The 21,446-nt window shown below is 59.3% G+C and overlaps 2 protein-coding genes across 6 annotated transcripts; both read right to left on the reverse strand.

Moving 5' to 3' along the window:
* Window positions 1–365: 365 nt before the first annotated feature.
* On the reverse strand, window positions 366–5,537 carry LOC135456876 (cytosolic purine 5'-nucleotidase-like). 5 transcript variants are annotated; one of them, XM_064731034.1, is made up of 18 exons: window positions 5,423–5,537; window positions 4,912–4,985; window positions 4,733–4,826; window positions 4,535–4,630; window positions 4,358–4,449; window positions 4,210–4,267; window positions 4,003–4,096; window positions 3,829–3,882; window positions 3,657–3,740; window positions 3,461–3,502; window positions 2,892–2,999; window positions 2,674–2,740; window positions 2,419–2,589; window positions 2,194–2,245; window positions 2,051–2,111; window positions 1,753–1,929; window positions 1,537–1,638; window positions 366–1,437 (listed from the first exon to the last, which is right to left on the reverse strand). In XM_064731034.1, the coding sequence occupies exons 1-18, from the start codon at window positions 5,509–5,511 to the stop codon at window positions 1,390–1,392; spliced, it is 1,563 nt and encodes a 520-aa protein (XP_064587104.1). In that variant the 5' UTR covers window positions 5,512–5,537; the 3' UTR covers window positions 366–1,389. The 5 variants fall into 5 exon arrangements, with proteins under 5 accessions (XP_064587104.1, XP_064587102.1, XP_064587105.1 ...); XM_064731032.1 differs by having other exon boundaries at window positions 4,709–4,826; XM_064731035.1 differs by lacking the exon at window positions 5,423–5,537 and adding an exon at window positions 5,341–5,412 and having other exon boundaries at window positions 4,709–4,826.
* A 911-nt stretch (window positions 5,538–6,448) lies between these two features.
* Window positions 6,449–15,209, reverse strand: SLC20A1 (solute carrier family 20 member 1). The gene is made up of 11 exons (XM_064731153.1): window positions 15,041–15,209; window positions 14,443–14,898; window positions 14,215–14,355; window positions 14,031–14,116; window positions 12,731–12,827; window positions 11,071–11,190; window positions 9,323–9,571; window positions 8,689–9,238; window positions 8,257–8,442; window positions 7,922–8,006; window positions 6,449–7,102 (listed from the first exon to the last, which is right to left on the reverse strand). The coding sequence occupies exons 2-11, from the start codon at window positions 14,756–14,758 to the stop codon at window positions 6,941–6,943; spliced, it is 1,992 nt and encodes a 663-aa protein (XP_064587223.1). The 5' UTR covers window positions 14,759–14,898; window positions 15,041–15,209; the 3' UTR covers window positions 6,449–6,940.
* Window positions 15,210–21,446: the final 6,237 nt, after the last annotated feature.

Raw genomic sequence — 21,446 nt, forward strand, 5'->3', positions numbered from 1 at the left:
AAGAGACTGGCAAGGGGATTGGCATGTTGGGACCCATCCCCGTCCCGGCCACCCTTGTTGGTGTTGGTGCTTGGCACCAACCACGGTGCATGGAAACTGACTGTCATTGCCACTTTGTTATCTTACTGTAAAGCTTTCCTGCCTTCTCTCTGGGAGCTCCCACGGGCAGCTCCTCACAACGGTGACTCCTTTTCTCTTCCTTCTGCACGGCCAGCTGACTCCTTCCCATCCCTCAGCACAGCTAACAAACTCCAACTCTCCTCCCAACTAGCTAACCTACTCTTTTTTAACAGTCACCCTGTATTGGAAACAGCTGTGGCCAATTAAGGGCAGGTCTGCTCCTACTCTTTGGTAATTAGTACAGCTGCAACTTGTCAGGGGCGTGATTGCCTTCAGCACTGTCTCTATTCTCCAGTCCATCTTCCCACACTGGCAGGTGCTCTCTGCTGTGAACGGTGACCACCCTGCAGCTGTGGAAGGTGGGGGAGCCCTGCTGTCACCCACCCAGTCCCAGCAGGCAGTGCTCCTGGCCCTGTCACGCTCTTCTCCTGCTCTCTCCCAACCTCAGCCTTGGCTCAGCATCTCCATTGAGCCAGGGATGCTGGCAGAAGTCTCAGAGCAGTTATGGCACGGGGTGGCTCTGCTCTGTGCAGTGCTCCTGGCCTGGCCCCTCTGCAGAGCTGGGGATAGCTCAGGGCTGCCACCTTCTCCCTAGGGGCTTGTGCTTGCCCCAGCTGCTGGACAAGGACTGGGGGACTGCCCTTTGCCCCCAGCTCTCAGGTGCAGGGACAAAACAGTTTTCCTTTAAAACCAACTTTATGTCTCGGCAGTGCCAGGAGTTTTGAGGGTGTTTTATAAATAGAAACGGGTAGAAAGAAGAAAAGAGGAACAGCAGGTGCACGGGGTTCCCCTGGAGCAGGTGTCACCTGCAGAGCCCCACCCCATCCACCCAGCACTGCGGTGCTCATGGCCAGGCCCAGAGGCTAAAGGGGCAGGGGGCTTTCGGTGCTGGGAGCCCAACTATTGCAGTGGGGCTGCCAGGGATGCTGCAGCAGTGGCACTGCCCGTTCACCCTGGTGCTGGATGCCCCCAGGCTGGCAATAAGCTGGTGGGAGAGGAATGAGTTCAAGGGGCACCAGGCAGATATGAATTAAACGGGCAGGAGCTAGCAGCCTTGGAGGGGGGGGGGAGGGGGAGCCTCTCCTGGCTCTGGGCAGAGTCAGGAGAAGGTCCCAACTGCCCAGGGACAGGGGACAGATGTGACAGGGACCAGGAGTCAGGGCCACCAGCCATCCTGTGTGGCCACCAGAGGTGGCAGCTGGCCATGAGCGCAAGTGGTCCAGGGCCACTGAATGTCCTCCCGTGGGCAGCATGGCAGTTGGGGGGTGCTCAGGCTTCTCCATCATCTTCTTCCTCCCCACTGGAGTCCTGGGGGACCTGAGGCAGTGCAGAAGGGGCTCAGTGGGCACAGGACCCCAAGGGCGTCAGCATGGCAGGATGCCCGTGTCCTTCTGCCCCTGTGCTCCTGCCACCCACCTGCTGGTGAGGGTCACCATGCTGGGCCAGCCAGGGAGGAAGGGCAGTTCCGGCATCCCCTGAGTCCCGGTGAGAGTGCTCCACTGTTGACTCATGAGCCATCTGTGGGGGGGGACAAGGCTCACAGAGAGAGGCTGGCACCAGCCCCATGCCCGCTCAGGCAGGGAGGGAAACTGAGGCACAGTGGGTGACCAGCAGGGCCTGAGGGCTGCCTACCAGGACAGGGGGAGCCCGGAAGAGGTAGCTGAAGGGGTAATAGAGGAAGTTGATGAAGGAGGCAGCGTAGAGGTCTGCGTAGCGCATCAGCTGGTTGGCAAAGAGTGTCTGACGCGAGCCACAGCGGAACAGGCTGCCCATCTTCCCATAGCACATGTCCATCTCATGTGTGACTTTCTGTGGGTGCAGCAGGACGGTCAGGGCAGCTAGCAGCTCCTGGGGGGCCCTCCACAGAGGAATTTGTGGCAGGGGGGTGAGCTAAGCTGTGTGCCAGGAGGCACAGTGCCCTGGCTGTCACCTGGATCCGGCGCTTGATGGAGCTGATGTCTGGGCGCTCACTGCTGCCACTGTCCAAGTGCCTGCAACGGAACAGACCCAGCTGAGGGCTCACCTGGAGGGTGTGCTCCCACCCCTGCCTGTCTCCCACCCCAACCAACTCACTGGTACAGCTCGGCCAGGAAGAGATCCAGGCTCCGCAGCTCCTCAAACAGCTCTGCAAGGGCAACAGGGCCAGCTCAGTGCAGGGGCATCACCCACTGCCCAGCATGACCAACAGAGCGTCCGGGCATGGCCCACTGAGGCAGCTTTGCCATCCAGGGGTGTAGGAGGCTCCAGACACCTCCCCTTGCATGGTAAAGTCAGTGTCCCCAGCCCAGCACTGCTCACCACTCTTCTCTGTCCAGACCTGCAGCTCTCGGGCCAGCTCGGGCACCACCAGGAAGGTGCGCCAGCCCTGCCGCTTCTTGGATTTCAGGATGTCCCCAAAGATGTGGTCCCCCATGTAGAGGATGTCCTTGCCCTTCACACCCAGGAGGTCACACACCACATCTGACGAGCCTGTGACAGCCAGGGGTCAGGGTGGGGGGTGGGCACATCCCCCTTGCTGCCCGCAGAGCCTAGAGAGCCCAGCTGGGTGCTTACCACCAGAGTACACAGCACAGTGCTGCAGGGGGCCCGTGTACGTCCCAATGCGCAGCTTCCCCGTGTCCTACAGGACAAGAGCACCCCAGGATGGGGACACGGTCACCTCTGCCTGCTTGGTGGCCAACCGGCCATGAACCCACCTTGCTGTGCCCACAGGAGCCCCCTCAGGGCCCAGTCAGTGCCCACCCCTCCTGCAGCAGGGGAGAGGTGCCCACCGTGTCCACTTGGCGCAGGACGGTGCCCTCAGCAAAGAAAAGGGGCTTGCGGGTGTCCACCACAATCAGGTCGAAGTAGGACCTCCAGGGCCGCCGTGGGACATCAGCCTGTGGATGGGGAGGGGGTCAGCAGGAGGGTGCTGATGGCACCCTGTGCCCCCCCACCTGTGGCTGGGGCTCTCTCCACGGAGAGCAGCAGGCACAGCTTTCCCAGGCACTGTGCTGGGGGAGGCTGTGAGAAGATCAGAGAAAAGAGTGATCAACAGTTCTTATCCTCACTTGCTGCACCTGCTGTTGTGAACATGTGGAATGTGCTGTGGAGATTTGTTTAACAAGGGGTGATTTCTTAACTGGCCTGCGGTGATGGTGTTTGGATTCAATCTGGAAAAAGCCGTATCGGACTGTCTGGACTGTCTGAAGGGTGATGGGTTTTCTCACAGTATAATACAGTATAGTATAAGAAAGTGATTGATCAGCCTTCTGGAATCATGGAGTCAATGCTAATTATTACCCTGTTCAGGGGCCTGCTGCTACAATACCCAGGCAGCCCACAATGGGGACAGACTCACCTTGTCCTCATTGCTGAAGTCAAACAGGTAGGACATGATGGCCTGCAAGGACATCTGGCATCATCACTGCTGCCCCCAGGCAAGGCAGACCCTGCCTGTGCTTCAGCACAGCCCCTCTGCCTCCCCCATGCAGGGCAGGGGGGACCGTGCAGGGCAGTTATCCATGCAGGTGGGGGACAGGGACACCCCTACTCACGTCAGTGTAGGTGTAGTCACTGTTGGTGGCCAGGAAGACCTTCCCCACCTCCTTCATGCGACTCAGCAGCAGCGGCACACGGGGCTAGTGAGGGGCAAGTCAGTGAGGGGGAGCGTGGAGGTGACTGAGGGGCGCAGAGTGAAGAGGGGTCCCTAGGGTCTGTACAACTCACATCCTTCACCACATATTTCTCCAGGTTCTCCAGCGTCTTCTCCTTGAGGCAGCCCTGCAGGAGGAATGGGGTGGGGCTGGCCACCAACACTAAAAGCTCCCAGGGGGTGCGTGGTGGGAAAACCCCAGCACTGCCAGCACCCACCAGCCCAAGCCCCCTGCCCCCTGCACCCACCGAGAGGTGGACGTGGTCCATGGCCTCGCGCACATCCTGGAACATGCTGCGGAAGGACATGAAGAGGTTCCCGTGCTTGTAGCCAGTGTCACAGCTGCAACAGGCAGGAAGGGAATGTGAAAGGGCTGCCCTGCTAAGGGAAGCTCTCCCCAAGATCGACACCTGTCTGATCCAACACCAAGCCCCCAGCCACCACCTCCCTCTTACTTGACATATCTGGAGCAGTTGGTGAAGAAGTCCACGAGACAGGCATAGAGGTGGGCCTCTGTGAGGAAGGGGGCCGTGAGAAGGGATGCAGGGTGGGACAGCACCCCAGGGTGGTGGGAGGGCCAGGACAATGGGGGCTCTCACTCACCTGTGAGGTTGAAGAGGGTGTTGAGGATGTGGAAGCGCTTCATGTCATCCCGCTGGATGAACTTGTTGGGGTAATAGTGCAGGATTTCGGCTCTGGGGAGGGAGCAGGGAGCTGCACTCCACCCTGGGGGACCTCCAATGTCCTCCTGCCCCAGGGGTGGTGAATTCCCAGACTCACCCCTTGAGGAAACGGAAGCCATGGGCACAGACCAGCAGGTTCCCATGGGAATCCACCTTCAGCAGGTTCCCGTACAGGGCATCGAATACCAGCCCCCTGCACCACACAGCTGTCAGTGCTGGGGGGCTGCCTTGCCCTCCCCTGCCATCCCTGGGACCCCCTCCACAAACTGACCGGGTGGGGAAGGTGGGGTCATACTTGTAGGCCAGGATCTCAGGAGGGTACCCGATGGCAACAAGGTGCTCCAGCAGCAGAGCGAAAGCCAGCTCCTCATAGTCAGGGGACTTGTACACTGCATGGTGGAAGGGGGATGTGGGCTGGGGCTGGGGGAATCCCACCACTGCCCCACCCTGCCTTAGGGCCCGCACAAAACGCACTGGCCAAGGTGTAGTCCATGTCAAAGCCAAAGCACTTGATCTTCTCCAGCGCCAGGCTCCGGTTGACGAAGATCCTGGGGGAGACCAAGGGGAGAGTTATGGGGTGAGGAGAGGTTTAGGGCTGGGGGTGGCACAGAGGAAGAGATGGGGTCGTGTTTCCCTATCCCAGTGCCTGGTCAGTGCTCTCTGGGACGGCTGTGCGCTCATCCCGGCCCAGGGGCCCCACAGCAAGTTACTGGAGCAGAAAAACGGGCTGTGGAGCTGGAAATGGAGCTGGAGGAGGGAGGGGGAACAGTAAGCCCCTGTTCGGAGCTGCTCCCACCCCAGCATGTCGACATGGCAACCAGGGCCTCTGCCCCCTCCCGCTGCGGCAAGGGTCCCCTACCTGAGGCCCGGGGCCCTTGATCGGGGTCCCGCTCCCCTCCCCACCTGTCCTCCCGCAGCCGTCGCCCCGCAGCCCCGCTGCTGCTGCCCCCGGGTGCTCGCAGTGCCCCCGCGGTCCCCTGCGCACCGGTGCTGGCAGTCCCTCCGCAGGGCCCGGGGGTCACCCTGCCCGGGACCCCGGGCCGCCGCCAGGCCCCGCTGACCCTCGCTGCCCATCGCCACCGCCTCCGCCGCCGCCTCGAGCCGCCGCCGCTTTAACGGGGGGCCCTGCGGCAACGCCCTCCCGGCCCCGCCTCGTGCGGCACGGCCGGCACGGGGCCGAGGCACCCCGGGGCCGTGACCCCCGGCCGGGGCAGCCGTTCCCCCGTGCTCCCCCCGGGCTACGGACACCCTTTCCTGTCTGTGCCCCTCACACGGGGAGCGCTCACCGCGCCCCCCTCACCGGGGCTCGCTGCCCCCGTGCCCCCCGGCTGGGCCCGCAGCCCCGGGCCCTGTTTGCCCAACGGCGAATCATTAACCGGGGTCAGGGCCCGGCCTCGCCGCCGCCCCAGAGCCGCCCCGCGGAGCCGCCCCGGCCTTACTCGGGGGGATCGGGAGGATGGGGCACGCCCGGCCCGGGGGACACCCGGGGGACACAGCGACCCCCGGCCGGGGCTGCCTCACGGCCCCACACGGCACCTCCCGAACCTTCCGTGTGCTGCCCCTGCCCGGGGCTCCCTCACGGCCCCACTCAGCGCCTCCCGAACCCTCCGTGTGCCCAAGGCCCCGGGCCCTCTCCCGGGGCTCTTGCGACACCCCGAAGCCGCTGACGCGGGGCCCGGCCCGGCCTTGACCCAGGCGGGAGGGAGCAGCCCACGGCACATGGAGGGGCTGCGGGGCAGCTGCTGCGCTAGGGCTGTGAGGCACGGATAAGGCCGGACACACCACCACACATCTCCCCTCAGCGGGCCGGAGCCGCCCCCAGGTGCAGGGCGCCGATAACCCCAGCGCAGGGCTGTTTACCGCCCCTCCCGTGATACAGGCGGCACGTGGAGCTCTTATCTCTGTCCCCAGCTCTCTCCTGGGGCTCAGGGCCAAGGCAGCGAGGGCTGTGGGGCAGCATTTGGGGCCCCCGCCGTGTCCAAAATCCCCAGAACCACAGGCAGCACTGGCATCCCAAGGAAATCTTTTATTAAGTCCGAGGTAGCAGCAGTGACAGGGGGCCAGAGGGCAGCACCCCCGGGCCCCCGAGCAGGATGGTGTCCACAGCACTACGCAATGGAGGCAAAGCTGAACACTGCACAGCCTGCAAGAGGGGCACCCCACGACTCCCCGGCCCTTTGTTCCAGGGCAGGCAAGGACCAACCTCTGTCCTTCCCCCAAAAATCACCGCCAGGGGATCGGTAGAAGTGAGAAAGTGGCCCCCAGTAACTGCTTATCTACAGCTACAGCAGATCAGGGAGGTCACCTGGGGGCACATACAGCCCTGGCAGTGCACCCCCACAATGTTAGCGCCAAGACAGTTATATTAAAAAAAAAAAAAAAGATACTTCAGTGACAGCACTATGCGCAGATGGGCGCAGCTGCCACCCCACAGCAGGCAGCCTCGGTGGCTCCTCGAGGGAGGACAGCAGTGGGAAGCAGGAGCAGTGGGACCCTGGTGCCCTCACACCCTCAGGACAGCGAACTTGAAGACAGCCATGATGGCAGCGCTGATGAGGCCGGAGATGGGGACGGTGACGAACCAGGCCATGAAGATGTTTCGGAAGAGGCGCCAGTCCACCGCCTTCCTGGAGCGCAGCCAGCCCACCGAGACGACTGAGCCCACCTGCACGAGGAGCCGGGGCATGTTCAGCACCAGGGCAGCCCTCTGCACCCCCCAAACACGCACTCCTCCACCCCTCGGGCAGAGCCCTGGGTCCTGCCCCGGCCTGTGGGCACCGCACAGAGCGCAGGCAGGGAGTGCAGGGCAAGGAGCTGCCAGCCCAGAGGTGTCACCGACATATTTTCATAAAAATCCTTTCTTTAGGATTTTTCCTTCTGGGAAGCTGAGGCCCGAGAAAAGGGATGTAAACAATGGTTATCTGCTGCTGTGGAATGCAACAGGTGCACCTGTGATTGGCCCATGTTGGATGTGTACAATTAAGGGCCAATCAAAGACCGAGCTCTTTTGTTATTCATTCCTTTTTTATTCTTAGCTTAGTAGCTTCTGAGAACTTTCCTTCTATTCTTTTTAGCACAGTAATAATGTAATATATACCATAAAATATTAAATCAAGCCTTCTGAACATGAGGTCAACATTCTCGCCTCTCTCTTCACCCTGAAAACCCTTACAAGCTCTGTAACACAGAGGGGTGACAGGACCAGGATCCCGCAACACTAGGGTTCCCATGGCCTCTTGGCAAGAGCCTAGGGGACCATGAAAGGGGTTTTGTTCTGCCATCACCTCCCAAGTGCCCCAGGGGCCCACCCGAGGCTGGGCAGCCGCTGTCACCTCACATTGAGATTCAAGCGGCAGAGCTGGGAGCTGACAGTGGCCAGTGGCCCAGAGTGGGGCCTCCCACACAGCTCAGCCCTGTGAGCACCAAGAGCTGGGAACTCTGCGCTCACACCAAGCCAAAGCCATGCCCCTGGTAGCCCTCCTACCTTGCAGTGAGTTGTGCTGATTGGAAGGCCGACGTTGGAGGCAATGACCACCGTCAGTGCTGAGGCCAGTTCGATGCTGAAGCCGCTGCAGGAACAGAGAGCAGATCAGAATAGGGGCACTGGATACCCCAAAACACCGTGGGCTCAGCTCAAGGCAGCACTGCTTGGCTCTGCAGCCCCCAGATGAACCCCCCAGGATGCAGAAAGGTGTTGGAGCCCCACACACCCCAGCTCCACCACTGAAACCCCCAGGAGAGAATGGAGAGGGGCTCCTGGAGCAGAACGCAGCTCTTAGGCTGCACAGAGCCTCCCCTCTGCTCCATAGTAGCCCTTACCTGGATGGTGTGATGGGAGTCAGGTCCTTCCCCATCGTCTGGATGACTCTCCTTCCCCAGACCCACAAGCCAATGCAAATCCCTGCACCCCCATAGAGAAGCAGCCAGATGGGAGTTGCCACCTTGGTAGCCACATCGCCCGTCTGATAGACCAGGAAGAGTGCAACCAGGGGCCCAATGGCGTTGCTGGAAGAGAAAGAGGAACTGGTCTAGAGGGCCAGAGGCTCTTGGAAAGATAGAATATCCCTGGAAGTGTTCAAGGCCAGGTTGGATGGCACGTGGAACAACCGGGTCAAGAGGAACACGTCCATGGCAGGGGGTTGGAACAAGGTATTTAAAGGTCCCTTCCACCCCAAACTATTTTGTAATTCCATGATTCTGTGAGCACTAGCCCCAGCTAGCAGCATCCCTGGCTCCCACAACTCCACTGACCTGACATCATTGCCACCGTGAGCAAAGGAGCCAAAACAGGCTGTGAGGATCTGCAAGAACTGGAAGAGCAGAGACACCTCAGGCTTGTCCTGCTCGTGCCACTCTTCCAGGGAGCCGGTGCTGCCTTTGCGGTCAGTGGCCCCCAGCTCTGCCTGGGCTGTGTTCAGGTCCACATCTGCAGCCGGGTGTGCGTCCGCCACTGCGTTGCAGTAGCTGGTGTAGCTGTCCATGCGGACCCTCTTCTTTGTGTCCACCACAGACCAGCTGAGCTTCTCCCCCTCCTCGACGTCCCTGGCCCGCAGAGAGTCCAGGGGCATGCCACAGATGGCCATGGTGTAGGAGGTATAGCTGTTATTGCGCCGCAGGGGCTTGTCCCCAGAGTCCCCCATGCAGTCCCCCATCTTGGCCAGGTGCAGCTTGTGCAGCAGCTCCTTGTAGAGGCCGGAGTCCTTGTGCACAGTGTGGTACTGGTACTGCCCCCCTGAGCCCAGCTGGTGGCCCACTGCCTGGCTCAGGTGGACCAGGTTGCCGTTGGGCAGCCGCACAGCTCCTGCCAGGGGGGACAGCAGGGTTAGCACCACGGGGTGCCTGGGCTGGGGGACTCTCAGCACCCCAATCACCCCCTGCTACTCACCACTGTCAATGCTTGTTTCCTTCAGGTCAAGGCTGGGAAGCCTCTCCTGCTCTGGGGCCTCCTCCAGCTCCCCCAGGTTGAAGGAGACCATCCTCTCCTCCCCCGCTGCCCGGGGCGGGACGGCTGACCCTGCATCAGCAGCAGGGCCCTTGGCATCTTCCAAGGACATCTTGACCTCCTCTTGCTCCTCCTTTGGGCAAACATTCTTCTCCATCAAAGGGCTTTCAGAAGGACTTGATTTTATCTCTCCTGCAAAGAGGGGCAGCCACCATCAAACCCCTTTCCACCACTGCACCGAATGCCAGCAGCAAGCCCACACCCCTTGCCACTCAGATTTATGGCAGCCAAATAAAATTTACAGCTCCTCCACATCCTGAACTTTGGAAACTGCTGGACAGTCACACCTTGTCCCAGGCACAACAGCCAAATCATCTAAGCCAGCTCATCCCCTATTTTTAGACACCTCCACCCACACGAGGTGTGGTGAACACCATTATGGGGCTTTTATGTCGGTAACGTCTAGTGCAGAGGTTCCTCTTTGGGCCATGTTTGTCCCATCCCTGTGGGCAGTGGGATGCTCTGGACCCACTTCTGGAGCGGCTATGACCCCTGAAGCTGACAGAGAGGCGCCCAGAAGAGCCCAGCTCCTCTACCAGCCCAGCAGCTCCAGCCTGGGCTCCTCTCCAGCTTCCACTAGATGACAAACCCAAACAGGAGCTGGTCTCCACCCCCAAAAGGCAGCCTGGTTTCCTGTCCACCCTGGGCAGCCAAACCAGCAGCACCAAGCTGTGGAACCTGAGGCTGTTCCTCTGCCTCTAACAGTAACAGCATGTTTTCTCCAGGTGAAAACATGAGGTCAGCTCCTTCAGACAACAACCAAAACCACTTTCTTGTCATAAACATGACCATTTCCCTGTCACTTTGTTTGCCTCAAGGGCTGAGTTGTGGCATCAACTCTCCATCCTGGCATCAAGTCCTAGCAGAGCTGTCTCTCCCTGCATGCCCACCTCCTCCCAGGGATGCTGTGGGCAGGCAGGGAGCATAGCATGCCTGACAGGCAGAAGAAGAGCCCACCTCACCTCACAGGCAGGAGTTAAACAGCTGGAGGATTGTCAAGAGCAGCCATAAAGCTGTTAGTCACACCCCAATTACACCAGCACAACAGGGACATCCCCTCATCACCAGCTCCCAAGGCCCCAGCCTGCACACATCATTGATATTCAGGACCACATGCAGTTCCAAGTACTGCTCTGGAGGCAGAGCTCCAGGCTGGTCCTTTGGATGCCTTTCAATAGAGTGTTTTGGGTTTTTTTGCTACAGGCAAAGGATTTCATCAGCTTTAAACTTGTGATCTGCATCAGCCAGGCCAAGGATTGCTCAGCAGGTATGAGAAGATTAAAGGTTACAACAGGCTCGTTGTCTCTTGCCTTCTCTCTCCTCTATTAGAGCGGGACAAGCTGTCTGACACTGCCCACAGCTCCAGGAGAAACCACCCTGCAGATCAATCAGCCCCAGACACTGCTCAGCAGCACAACAGCTGCTCCTGGGGGGGTCTGGGTGCCTGGGTTAGGAGCACGCAGAGCCCAGCCCGCTGAGTGCCCCAGTGACTCAGAGCAGGTTAATCCCCGAGTGAACAGGAGGATTCTGTTAATAACAGCCCCACAGCTAATGGGATCTCCCACTGGGAAGAGAAGTGGGTCAGGCAGAGCGTGCCCTTCCCGAGGACTGCAGAGGGACATGGTACTTACGGTCGATTTTCTTCTTCATTCTCGGACATACAAAGAACCAGACGACGAGAGCACAGACAACAGCACTCCCCGCCGAAATTAGGAGGATACCCCACAGAGGAAGTTTGTCAAAGCCCAGCACTAGGAAATAAAACAACGGATCTTTGAAAACCTCTGGGCAAAACCCTCCTCGATATATGACTTTGGTTTTCCCAGGCACAGGCTCACCATCACCTGCAACAGCCCTGAGCTAATCCACCTGCCAGGGAGAAGCACTGCTGGGAAGGCATGACTGACCTATGCTCTCAGCCCCATAGGTCACATTCCCATCAGCAGCTGACCCTTCACAGCCCCTTCCCCCAGCCAAGCCCTGTACAGAGTGGTGCGTGCCCCGGGCTCCACACAGCTCTTGTCTCCTCATTTGCTGCAATGTCAAAGGAAAAAACACCTCCCAGTGTGGCTGCTGCAGTGCCAGTGCTGCTTCCCTGCTCTGGAGAGGACACAGACGCTGGGCTGGTCCCACCCTGGAGTTCTTCAGCCCTTGCAGCTGCTGGGGAGGGCAGCTCTTTTGCTCCAGGAGTCAATGGCAATTTAGGCTTCATGGCATCTGAGGTGATACATGACCCACTTAAGAGCATTCTCACAGGCAGCCTGACTTTGAGCAGAGGACTAGCATCACACAAGCCCAGGCAGGGCATCGGGTGCCTGTGACTATCCAAATCCTGCATTTGCTGCTGCAGGCAGCGCCTTATTGCTCCTGAAGCAGTCCAGACACCTCCAGCAGGCACAGGTCTGCCTGCAAACCCTGTGCTCAAGCAACCTAGAGCTCACTCAGCAGTTCAGGGCTCAGGATCAACACAGATCCATTTTGGACATGCCAACTGATCAAGTGATTTGGGAGCAGCCCCAGTGCCCCCAGCAGCACCACTGCAGGCCTGTCCTCCTCTCCCCCACGTTGCAGAGCCCAGGGAAGGGGAAGCTGACATCCCTCAAAAAAATTTTCCAGCCACTGTTTACAGAGCAAACCCTGCCAGAGCCAGCACTGCCTGCCCACATCCCACCTCCAGAGGCTCCTGCACAACAGGAAACCCACGCTGACACCAGAAAACAGCTCAGGCCGAGTCATCCCAGCAAACAACGGAGGTGACGGAGCCTCTGGCTCTGCAGGCAAATCCACCTATCCCTGCTGAGCCCTCCCTCAGTCCTGCTCCTGACCTGTCCCCTGCCACACAGCATCCTAGCTTGGCTTTTCCACCTGAAGCTCAGACTTTGCAGCACACAGGCCAGCTCTTCTGGACAAGAGTAATTAGCTTGTTTTTAGGGACAGGATGAAGCAGGAGGCGCAGCCCCATCCCTGCTCCTAGCCCCACTGCTGGCAGCCAGCAGATACCTGAGTTTTAGCACAGGTAAGAGAAGGGAAGGGGAAGCCATGTTATTGGCCAGTCCTGGGAAGTCTAAGGAGAAAGGTCTGGAGGAGTTTAGTTTGAGCAGGTCTCTTTGGCTGGGCAACTACCTAGCCCAGACAGTGCAGGCTAGCCTGCCGCCTTCCGTAACCGGCACAGGCCAGCCGCCTTCTAGGAGATCTCAGCCCTGTAAAGCAAAAAAGGGGTAAATCGTGCATTTAATGGAGGCTTTGGAAAGAATTTCAAAATTCAGGTTGAAGCATTTGCTGTGCACTTACAGGGCGCCCCAGTGTACATGATGGAGAAGAGGTTGATTCCCACAGTGCAAGCGTAGAAGACGGGCAAAGCTCGCAGGCCATTGGGAACAGGATCTGCCTGGAAAACACAGAGCAGTGCTGCAGAGAGGCACACCGGGGGCTGTGCAGCAGCCCAGGAGCAGCTCAGCAACAGATCCTCTCCAGAAGGGGTTTGTGCCCTCAGTCACCTACAGACAACAGCTCCCAACAGCCTTTAGGGAACAGCCCCCAGTCAGATGGAGGGCAGGAGGTCCCACAACACCTGGATCCCACAAGGCTCCCCACAGAGCTAGGGCAGGCCCAGCCAAGGCTTCCAGCACTCCCAGGCCTGGAACAACTCATCGCTACCTGGCTTCTGAATCCTTTCCCTGGCTCCCCAAAGTGCCACCTCCACTTACATTTTTCCTTCAACTCTCCAATAACTTCCAAAGCTTTTGCCCCTTTTCAGCTGACTTGAACAAAATAAAAAGTCCATTAGTCACAAAGGAGCTTATTTGACCACATACCTGGCAGCAAGGCCCTTACCCCAGCAGAAGGAGTGTTTAATCCCCACTGCTGCCCAGCAATTGGGATTTGGCATCAGGACAAGCACACCAAGCCTCCCTGAATGCCAAGCAGCCCGAGCACCAGGACAGAGCGTGACAGGGCCAGCCACGCTTTGGGAGGCTGGTTACACAAGGTTACTGTGACAGTGGTGACGCTGAGCTGTTCTAAAGGGCTGCCACTGATAAGATCTTAACATCTCTTCAATTGTTAGAGGTAAAACTTAAAGGAATTTAACCTGAGATATGCAGAAAAAAATACTGGAGTTTCTCTGCATAGTTAGGGTCTCAGGAATGTGGTTTCCCCAGCCTTGGGAACAATTCTGTCCCTCCTAGCTGAGGAATGCCATGGCTGTGGATAAATACCTTTACCTGCAGCCTACCCCATGGAAAAAAAGCCCCTTACACCAGGATTTTGGAAAAGCCCAGCTGACAGCTCTGGTCTTATCAATTCTGAGCTACTTCATTACTGGGAAACAGGGCTGTTCCTGCTGAAGCCAGGCAAGACAACTCCCACGTTTCAGAGGGAAGGTGATGCCCCAAACCCTCCAAGTCCACTCTGTGGAGTGGCCACAGGCCCCATTTTCTCAGTCTTCAGCTCCCAAAGGGCTCCCCTGATGCCAGCACAGACATTCCAGGATGTGCCAGGAGAAACACTGGTGGCCATAAGCCAACCAACAAGCCCACTAAGAGCAGCCCAGAACCCCAAAACATCAGAAAACAGGACAGACAGCCCTTACCTTACAGAGGATGAACCTCTGGACGAGGAAGAACAGGATAGCAGACATGATGCCCGAAAGAAGGGGTGAGATGAACCAGGACAACACTAGAAAGTGGGAGGCACAATCAGCATCCTGCTGCTGGAAAAGGAAGCCCAGGGACACACGGGGTCCGTGTCTGGGGTGATCCTGCTGCTGCACTTACCAATCTTCAGCAACTCAGACCACTTGACACCTTCCTGCCCTTGGGCCACCAGTGAGAAGCCAATGGTGGCTCCAACGATGCAGTGGGTTCCAGAAATGGGGAGCTTCAAGAATGAAGCCATCAGCTGCCACACAGCAGATCCTGGAGAAGAAGCAGCCTGCTAAGAAAGCCATCACCAGGGCATCCCGGGACACAGTGCTCCTCCACCGTGACCTCCCCGTTCCTTACCGGACATGGCGCTGATCGAGCCTGCCATCAGCAGCTCCTGTGTGTTGTTGTACATCTTGACATCGATCAGACCCTTGCGGATGGTCTCGCTGACCTTGGCCCCCAGCAGCACGGAGCCCACCGTCTCGAAGATGCTGGCCAAGATGCAGGCCTGCCGCAGGGTCACCACCCCCGAGCCCACGGCCGTGCCGAACGAGTTGGCCACGTCGTTCGCACCGACAGAGAAGGCCAGCACGAAGGCGATGATGAAGCCCAGGACCAGCATCCAGAGGAAGTCGGCCATCGGGGCGGCGGGCACCGCGGGGGTCGACTCCATGGCGATGGGGTAATAAATTAGGTGCAAAATTAAATAGAGGGATCGCTATAGGGCTCGGGGACACCGCGACGTCCTAGGGGCCCGTGGGTCGCAGGGGCTGGGGGCCGGCTGCCGCGCCATGGTCCGGGTCGCTCCTCATCCTGCGGGAAGGACAGAGCTGAGCGAGGCGAGCACCGGAACCGGCCCTTCCCGCCGCCGGCAACGGCCGCTCCCGCGCGCGCCACCGCCCCCTCCCGCCGCCATGCGTGCGTGGGCCCGCCCCTGCCCGTCACCGCCGCTCACCGCTGCGCCGGGCCGGGCCGTGCCGCGCTAACCGGAAATGCCCAGCCGCGTGCGGTGCCGCTCGGATGCGGTGCCGCTCGGATGCGGTGCCCTCCCTCGGTGCCGCCGCCCGGTCCAAGGCGGCCACAGCGCGCGGCGCCTTTAACACCGCCCCCCGCCCCCGCGTGACCGCGGCCCCGCCCCGTCCGACCCCGCCCCGCCCTCTCTGCCCATTGGCCCGCTCTCCGGGGAGGGGGCGGGGCCGCGCCGCCATTGGGCAGCGCCGAGCACGGAGACGGAGCCCGGCCCCGCCCCCCCGCGCGGGCAGCGCGCCGGAGAACCACGTGCGCACCCGGTGTGCCTCGGGAGGGACGGCACCGGAACTAGCCCCGGAACCGGCACCGGAACCAGCACTGCCTGGCATAGCATGGCATAGCATGGCCCGGCACCGTAACCTGCACGGCATGGCATCGGAACCGGTACGGCATGGCATGGCATGGCATGGCATGGCATGGCATGGCATGGCATGGCATGGCATGGCATGGCATGGCATGGCATGGCCCGGCACCAGCACAGTATGGTCCGGCACCGGTGCTGGCACAGCATGGCCTGGCCGGGCACATCTGGCACGGCTTGCCACCGATGTGGACTCTGCTCCAGTGTGGCACGGGCACAGGCCAGCAGGTGTGAGGGCCAAGACTGGGCTGCAGCACAGCTCGACTTGCTTTGGCACAGATGTGGGGCTGGCCCAGGTGTGGAACTGCTCTGCTCAGCTCCAGCATGACCAGCCTGTGCCAGCCCAGGTGGGCAAGGAGCTACTGGCCACGGGGCTGGCACTCCAATGTGGCTCAGTCCCACTCCAGTGTGGTTCAGTCCCTCTCCAGTGTGCTCAGTCCCTCTCCAGTGTGGCTCAGTCCCTCTCCAGTGTGCTCAGTCCCACTCCATCTCTGAACTGGCATCACACACAGGCCTTGTGCTTGCACTGGTTGAGACCAGCACCAGCCCAGGAGTCCCCACCGGCCTGGCAAGGACCACAGGTGGGGACTGAAACCATTTCCCCCCAGGATCAACCACTGCACCAGATCCACAGCTGAGTGTGGCAGCTCAGGGGATCCTGCAAGGTCCCAGGAGGTTCCCAGGAGGTCGTGCAGGGTCCCCCCAGCCTGGGTGGCATGGCAGTGGTGAGACCCTCGGCGTGCAGCAGCTGTGGATGTGTGTGCACAGCCAGCCCCACATGCCCAGGCCCACACTGGGGGCACACGTGTGTCCTGAGCTGGGGGAGCCCCTCTCCCCTTCCCATCTGTGGTGATCGTTGCCCAGCAGGAAGCACGGCTCAGTGCCCAGGGGCAGCCCCGGGGCAGGGGTCAGCCGGCACAGGAAGCTGGGGTGTGTGGCCAGGGGCTGTGCCACTGCACGGGTCAGCAGCTGGGGCTGGCACACCACCACGTCATGGGGACACAGTGCTGCAGGTGGCCCCTGGTGCCCGGGGAAGCGGCCAGGCTGCCCCAGCCCTGCTGCATGACTGCTCCTGCGTCACCCGAGCAGAGTCCAGCCCGTGTCCCTGCGGGCCCTGTGTCCCCAGGGCCACGTGCAGCACTGCCTGCACAGAGCCACAGCTGGGCCTGGGGGAAGGAGGGATGTGTACCTCAGCCTGGGGACCCCTGCACTCTCAGCTCCCCAAAGCATTAGCAGGCGTGAGCCCACACCCTTCCCTGTCCCCACTCCACATTCCTGCCCTAGGTGCGTGACCTGGGGAGGAAACTGACAGGAGTCCCTGGATGAAGCTGGTAGGATCCATGTTGTGGGCCCCCAGATGCCATAACCCTGTACCCCCAAAGCTGGGAAGGGATCCAGGTGTGTCTGCACCCCTGCAGGGGTAGGGGCACGTCTGGGGAGCAGCACTGGGCATGCAGGTGCAGCCACAGGTACATAGGGTGACATGGGATGTCACTATAGGACACGAAAGAATACAAGCGCACACCACTGCTCTCAAGGTGAAGAAAAAAGGGAAGTTTGTTTTCTGACTCTAACATTTACAGTTTTCTAAGAGTGATAGTGGACTGGAGGGTGACACTGGACAAACCACAGTCTATCAACTTCTTCGTAAAGGAATGCAAAACAACGAGTTATTTAGAGAAAGTGTGTGAGAAAGTTCGCTACAAGAATGTCAACATCAGAAGGCTTAGAAAATCTTAAAAAATCAAAGCGACACAATGGGGCACAGCACAAAGTGTGCAGGTGTGGGGCCAGGCGTGGAAGGGCCTTGCAGAGGGCACAGAGGGGTACAAACCTTGCACAGATCACAGAACTGAAGAGATGGACTCAGGGTCAAGGATGTGCTGGGGAGGAGCACCTGGGCGGCCCCAGGACAGTGCACTGCAGGTTCCCAGCGCTGGGAGGGGACCCTCAGACCTTTGTCAGCCTCACCCCTGCAGTGAACCCCACCCTGAGCAGTGGCACTGTGACACTGGAGGCAATTAAGGCAATTAAGGCAGCACTCTGGGAGCTGCTGGGAAACGCCCTGGAAAACATTCCAGCCTGTGGCCATCTCACCTACAGAGCCAGAGGCTGCATCCCCCGCCCCAGTAACACTAGTCTGTAACTCCTGCACTGCGAGCCTTTGATGGATGCTGAGCGTGCCCTGAAATCCACCTGCTTGGCATCACCACTCCCAGTCCCGGTGCTGGCTTGGACCTGCAGGTCCCTGGACATGCCCGGGTGCTCAACAGCATCACTGGGCATCCCAGCACTCATTGGCACACTCTGGACCTCTTAGGTGTCACCAGCAGTCTCCAGAAACCCCCAGCACTGCAGCTGTTGGTGTCCCTGCCTACCCGGGCTCCACTCCTGACTGATCCTCTTACTTCACGTTGTCTTACTCAGTTGTTAATTGGTAATAAATTAAAATTCATTTTCCCGAGTCAAGCATTTTGCTCATGACTTAAATGTTGAATGATCTCTAAAGGCATTAGTGAACAGAAATCACATTGTGGGTAAGGCTGAAAGAGACGAGAGTGGGATCATCTGGTCCCACCTCCCTCCTCAAGCAAGGTCATCCAGAGCACATTGCACAGAATTGTGGTCAGATAGTCTTGGAATATCACAAGTGGGTGAGACTCCACAACCTGGGCAATCTGTCCCAGTGCATGGCCACCTGCACAGAGTTCTTCCTCACATTCAGGTGGAACTAATATGAATTTGCAAAAAACACTACAAAGGGTCATGTCCAGGGTCACTGTATTGCTTACAGCATGGATAATACACATAGTGAAAATCAAATTAGAATCAATTAGAATCAGTGGCATTGTGGGGCTCCCCTCACCCCTCGGTATCCAGGAGACCCGCAGTGGCACCCGTGTGAGTTTGCTGCCAGCACAACACAACTGATTGTGCTGCTGCTCTTTATTTATAAATACAAATATTCTCCAAACACTCTGCTGGCTCCTGTCGGGCTGCCTGGGCCCTCTGAGCTGGCTCAGGCAGCTGCGAGGGGCCTGCGGAGAGAGGAAGCTGCTGGGCACAGGGTGGCTGTGAGGGTGCGGAGCAGCCTGGGCGCCCTGGGCCGCGGGCACCCCTGCGCAGGGCACACGGAGGGCTCTGCGCCAGCCCGCAGCACCAATCTCCGCTCGCTGGAGCTCCAAACGCCTCGTGCCACCCCGTGCTGCCCCGGCAGCTCGCCTCCGCCCCACAGCTCACTTCCTCCTCTTCCTCCACACGTGGATCACGCAGCACAGCACCATCCCCAGCAGCATGGAGCCGAGGATGGCCACGATGCCCTCGATGCAGTAGGTCTGGAAGGAGTTGGAATCCACGGCGTCGGCGTCTGCCCTGCCCAGCACGGGGGTGTCGGGCTCTGCCTCGCCGTCCCCGGCGCCCGGCTCGGCGCCGCCGTCCCCGGCCGATCTCCGGCTGATGGCGCCGCTCAGCCCCAGGCTCTTCACTCCTACAGGGCCAACGCTGCGCGTCAGTGTGTGCTGCACGCCTCTGGCCCTCTCACCAGAGCGCTGCCACTGCCACCAAATGTTCTTTGCCACCTCGCTGGCAGCTCTGGGTCACACACATCTTTTAAGAAAAATCCTTTCCTTAGGATTTTTCCTCCTGAGAAGCCGAGAGGCCTCAAAATGTAAACAATGGCTATCTGCTGCTGTGGAATGCAACAGGTGCATCTGTGATTGGTCTCATAGAGTTGTTTTTAATTAATGGCCAATCACAGTCAGCTGGCTCAGACTCTCTGGTCAGTCACAAGCCTTTGTTATCATTCTTTCTTTATCTTTCTATTCTTAGCTAGCCTTGTGATGAAATAATTTCTTCTATTCTTTTAGTATAGTTTTAATATAATATATATAATGAAATAATAAATCAGCCTTCTGAAACATGGAGCTGGATCCTCGTCTCTTCCCTCACCCTCAGACCCCTGTGAACGCGGTCACAGCTCTGAGCAAGGGAATATCCTGTGGTGGCAACGTTTCCTCAGCAAAACCAAGGGAACTCCCAAAGGCCCTGCAGGTCCCCACTCTCTGCACCCTCCCTCTCTTCAGAGCATTGCTAATAACCCCCCTGACCCAGTTCTTCCAGTGTCTGCCTTTGCTCCCTGATCCTGGGGACTCTTCCCACAATTTCTCCTGTGCTCTGGCCAGGGATGATCTGACTGAGGCAAACACAGTCCCAGCTCACAGCCCACAGACTCAGCTGGAGACACAGCTGGCAGTACAGACTCTGGGCCACCCTTGCAGCTCGCCAGTGCCCACAGGGTCCCTCAGTGAGGGTCTGAGTGTGGCTGGGAGGTCTTTGGTGTGCCCCTCCATGCACCCAAGACCTCGGCTGCCCAACTGTGCCCACCTCCTACTATCGTCTTCAGCTCCCTCAGGATGTCATGCAGCACTTTGGTTGTCTCCACGGAAGATTGTCCCCTTCCATCTTGATACTCTGGACCTTGATGCAGAGAATAAAGCTGCATTTTGCCCCCAGCAAACCCTGTGAGCAGCCCTCAGGCCGTGCAGTCGGTCAGCACTGATGAGTGACTCCTGCAGTGCCAGGGCAGCTCCAGTGCCGGGTCCAGCTGAGAATTTGGGAATGCCCTGCCTGTGCCCACAGCTGCATCCAGACTCTCCCAGGAGCTCCCCCCATAGCACCATCTGTCCTGATGGAACAGCAGAACAGGGAAGAGGATCATGGAACAGCACACCCAGGCTGTGCCCCCTGATCCTGGGCATCCTTCACATTTCCTCTTGCACTTGCCCATCTTTGCTGAAGGATGCAGCTGTCCCCATGGTCGGGACTCAGGGGGCTGGACAGAGAGGATGGGGGAGTGCAGAGAGGACAGGGGGAGCACAGCTGCCTGACCAATCGACCCTTGGAGTGGACAAAACCCATTCCTGTGCCAAGGAGAGTGCACCTCTTTGGGCCCCAGCTGTGAGGGGGGAACCCCTGGGTTGTGCTGGGGCCTCGGGGGTCTCACAGTGGGGCTGCACAAAGCACAGCCACCCCCACACACCTGCCGTGTGCACGGCGCTCTCCCCGGGGCCTGCCAGGCCTTCTCCAGGCGCCTCCTCCTCCTCCTGCGCTGCAGAGACACAGAGATAGAGTCAGGGCAAGCCCGAGCCCCTGCAGCCCGTGGGGCTCTGCAGGGCACCCCTGGCCTGGCTGCCACCTACCCACGGGCTCTGCTTGCCACGGAGCTGCCCGGGCTGGCAGGGCCAGCAGGAGCAGGCTGAGAGCCAGGGCCCAGCGTGCCCGTGCCATGCTGCAGCTGCTGCTGGTGCAGCAGCCGTGACACTCACCTGCCCTGCACACCTGCAGGGCCTGGCTTTGGGCTCCACAGGGCCCTTTGTGACCTCAGGGCGTTCCACCAGCAGCGTTCTGCCATCTCCACGGCAGTGTCTCCTGTTCCCCATCTCCACTGCCATCTCCACCCAAATGTTCCCCAGCTGCTGGAGACAGCTCAGGCAGAGCCACCAGACTCAGCCCTGCCCCAGCACACTCAGGCTTCTCTGGAGCTGCTCTAGAAAACTCTGCAGAGGCCACCTGGGGCCTTACCTGTGTGCAGAGCAAGTCCCAGTGCTCCTGGGAGTGCCTGAGGGTGTCGGGTGTGCACCTGCCCTGAGCAGGGACCAAACCCTTCCTGGAGTTCCCCTGGAGGAGTCAGGAGCTGATAACACCTGGGAGTGATCCCAAACCCTCGGTGCCCCACATCAGTCACCAAAAAGGAGTGGCAGCTGTCAGCTGGCACAGGGAGCTGCTCACTCGGCCCCTCAGGGAGTAAGGAGCACGCTCAGGAAAGCAAAGGAAACAGAACTTGGGGGCTGAGATTGAAACTGGGAGGAAACTGGCTGACCTTGGATCCTAGCAGCACGGAGCGCACCGTCTCTCTATTTATTAAAATAATTAAATAAGTATATTTATTTATATAATAAACAATAATTATTTA

Source organism: Zonotrichia leucophrys, chromosome 22, assembly GCF_028769735.1.
Source record: "Zonotrichia leucophrys gambelii isolate GWCS_2022_RI chromosome 22, RI_Zleu_2.0, whole genome shotgun sequence".
NCBI classification, from domain to species: domain Eukaryota; kingdom Metazoa; phylum Chordata; class Aves; order Passeriformes; family Passerellidae; genus Zonotrichia; species Zonotrichia leucophrys.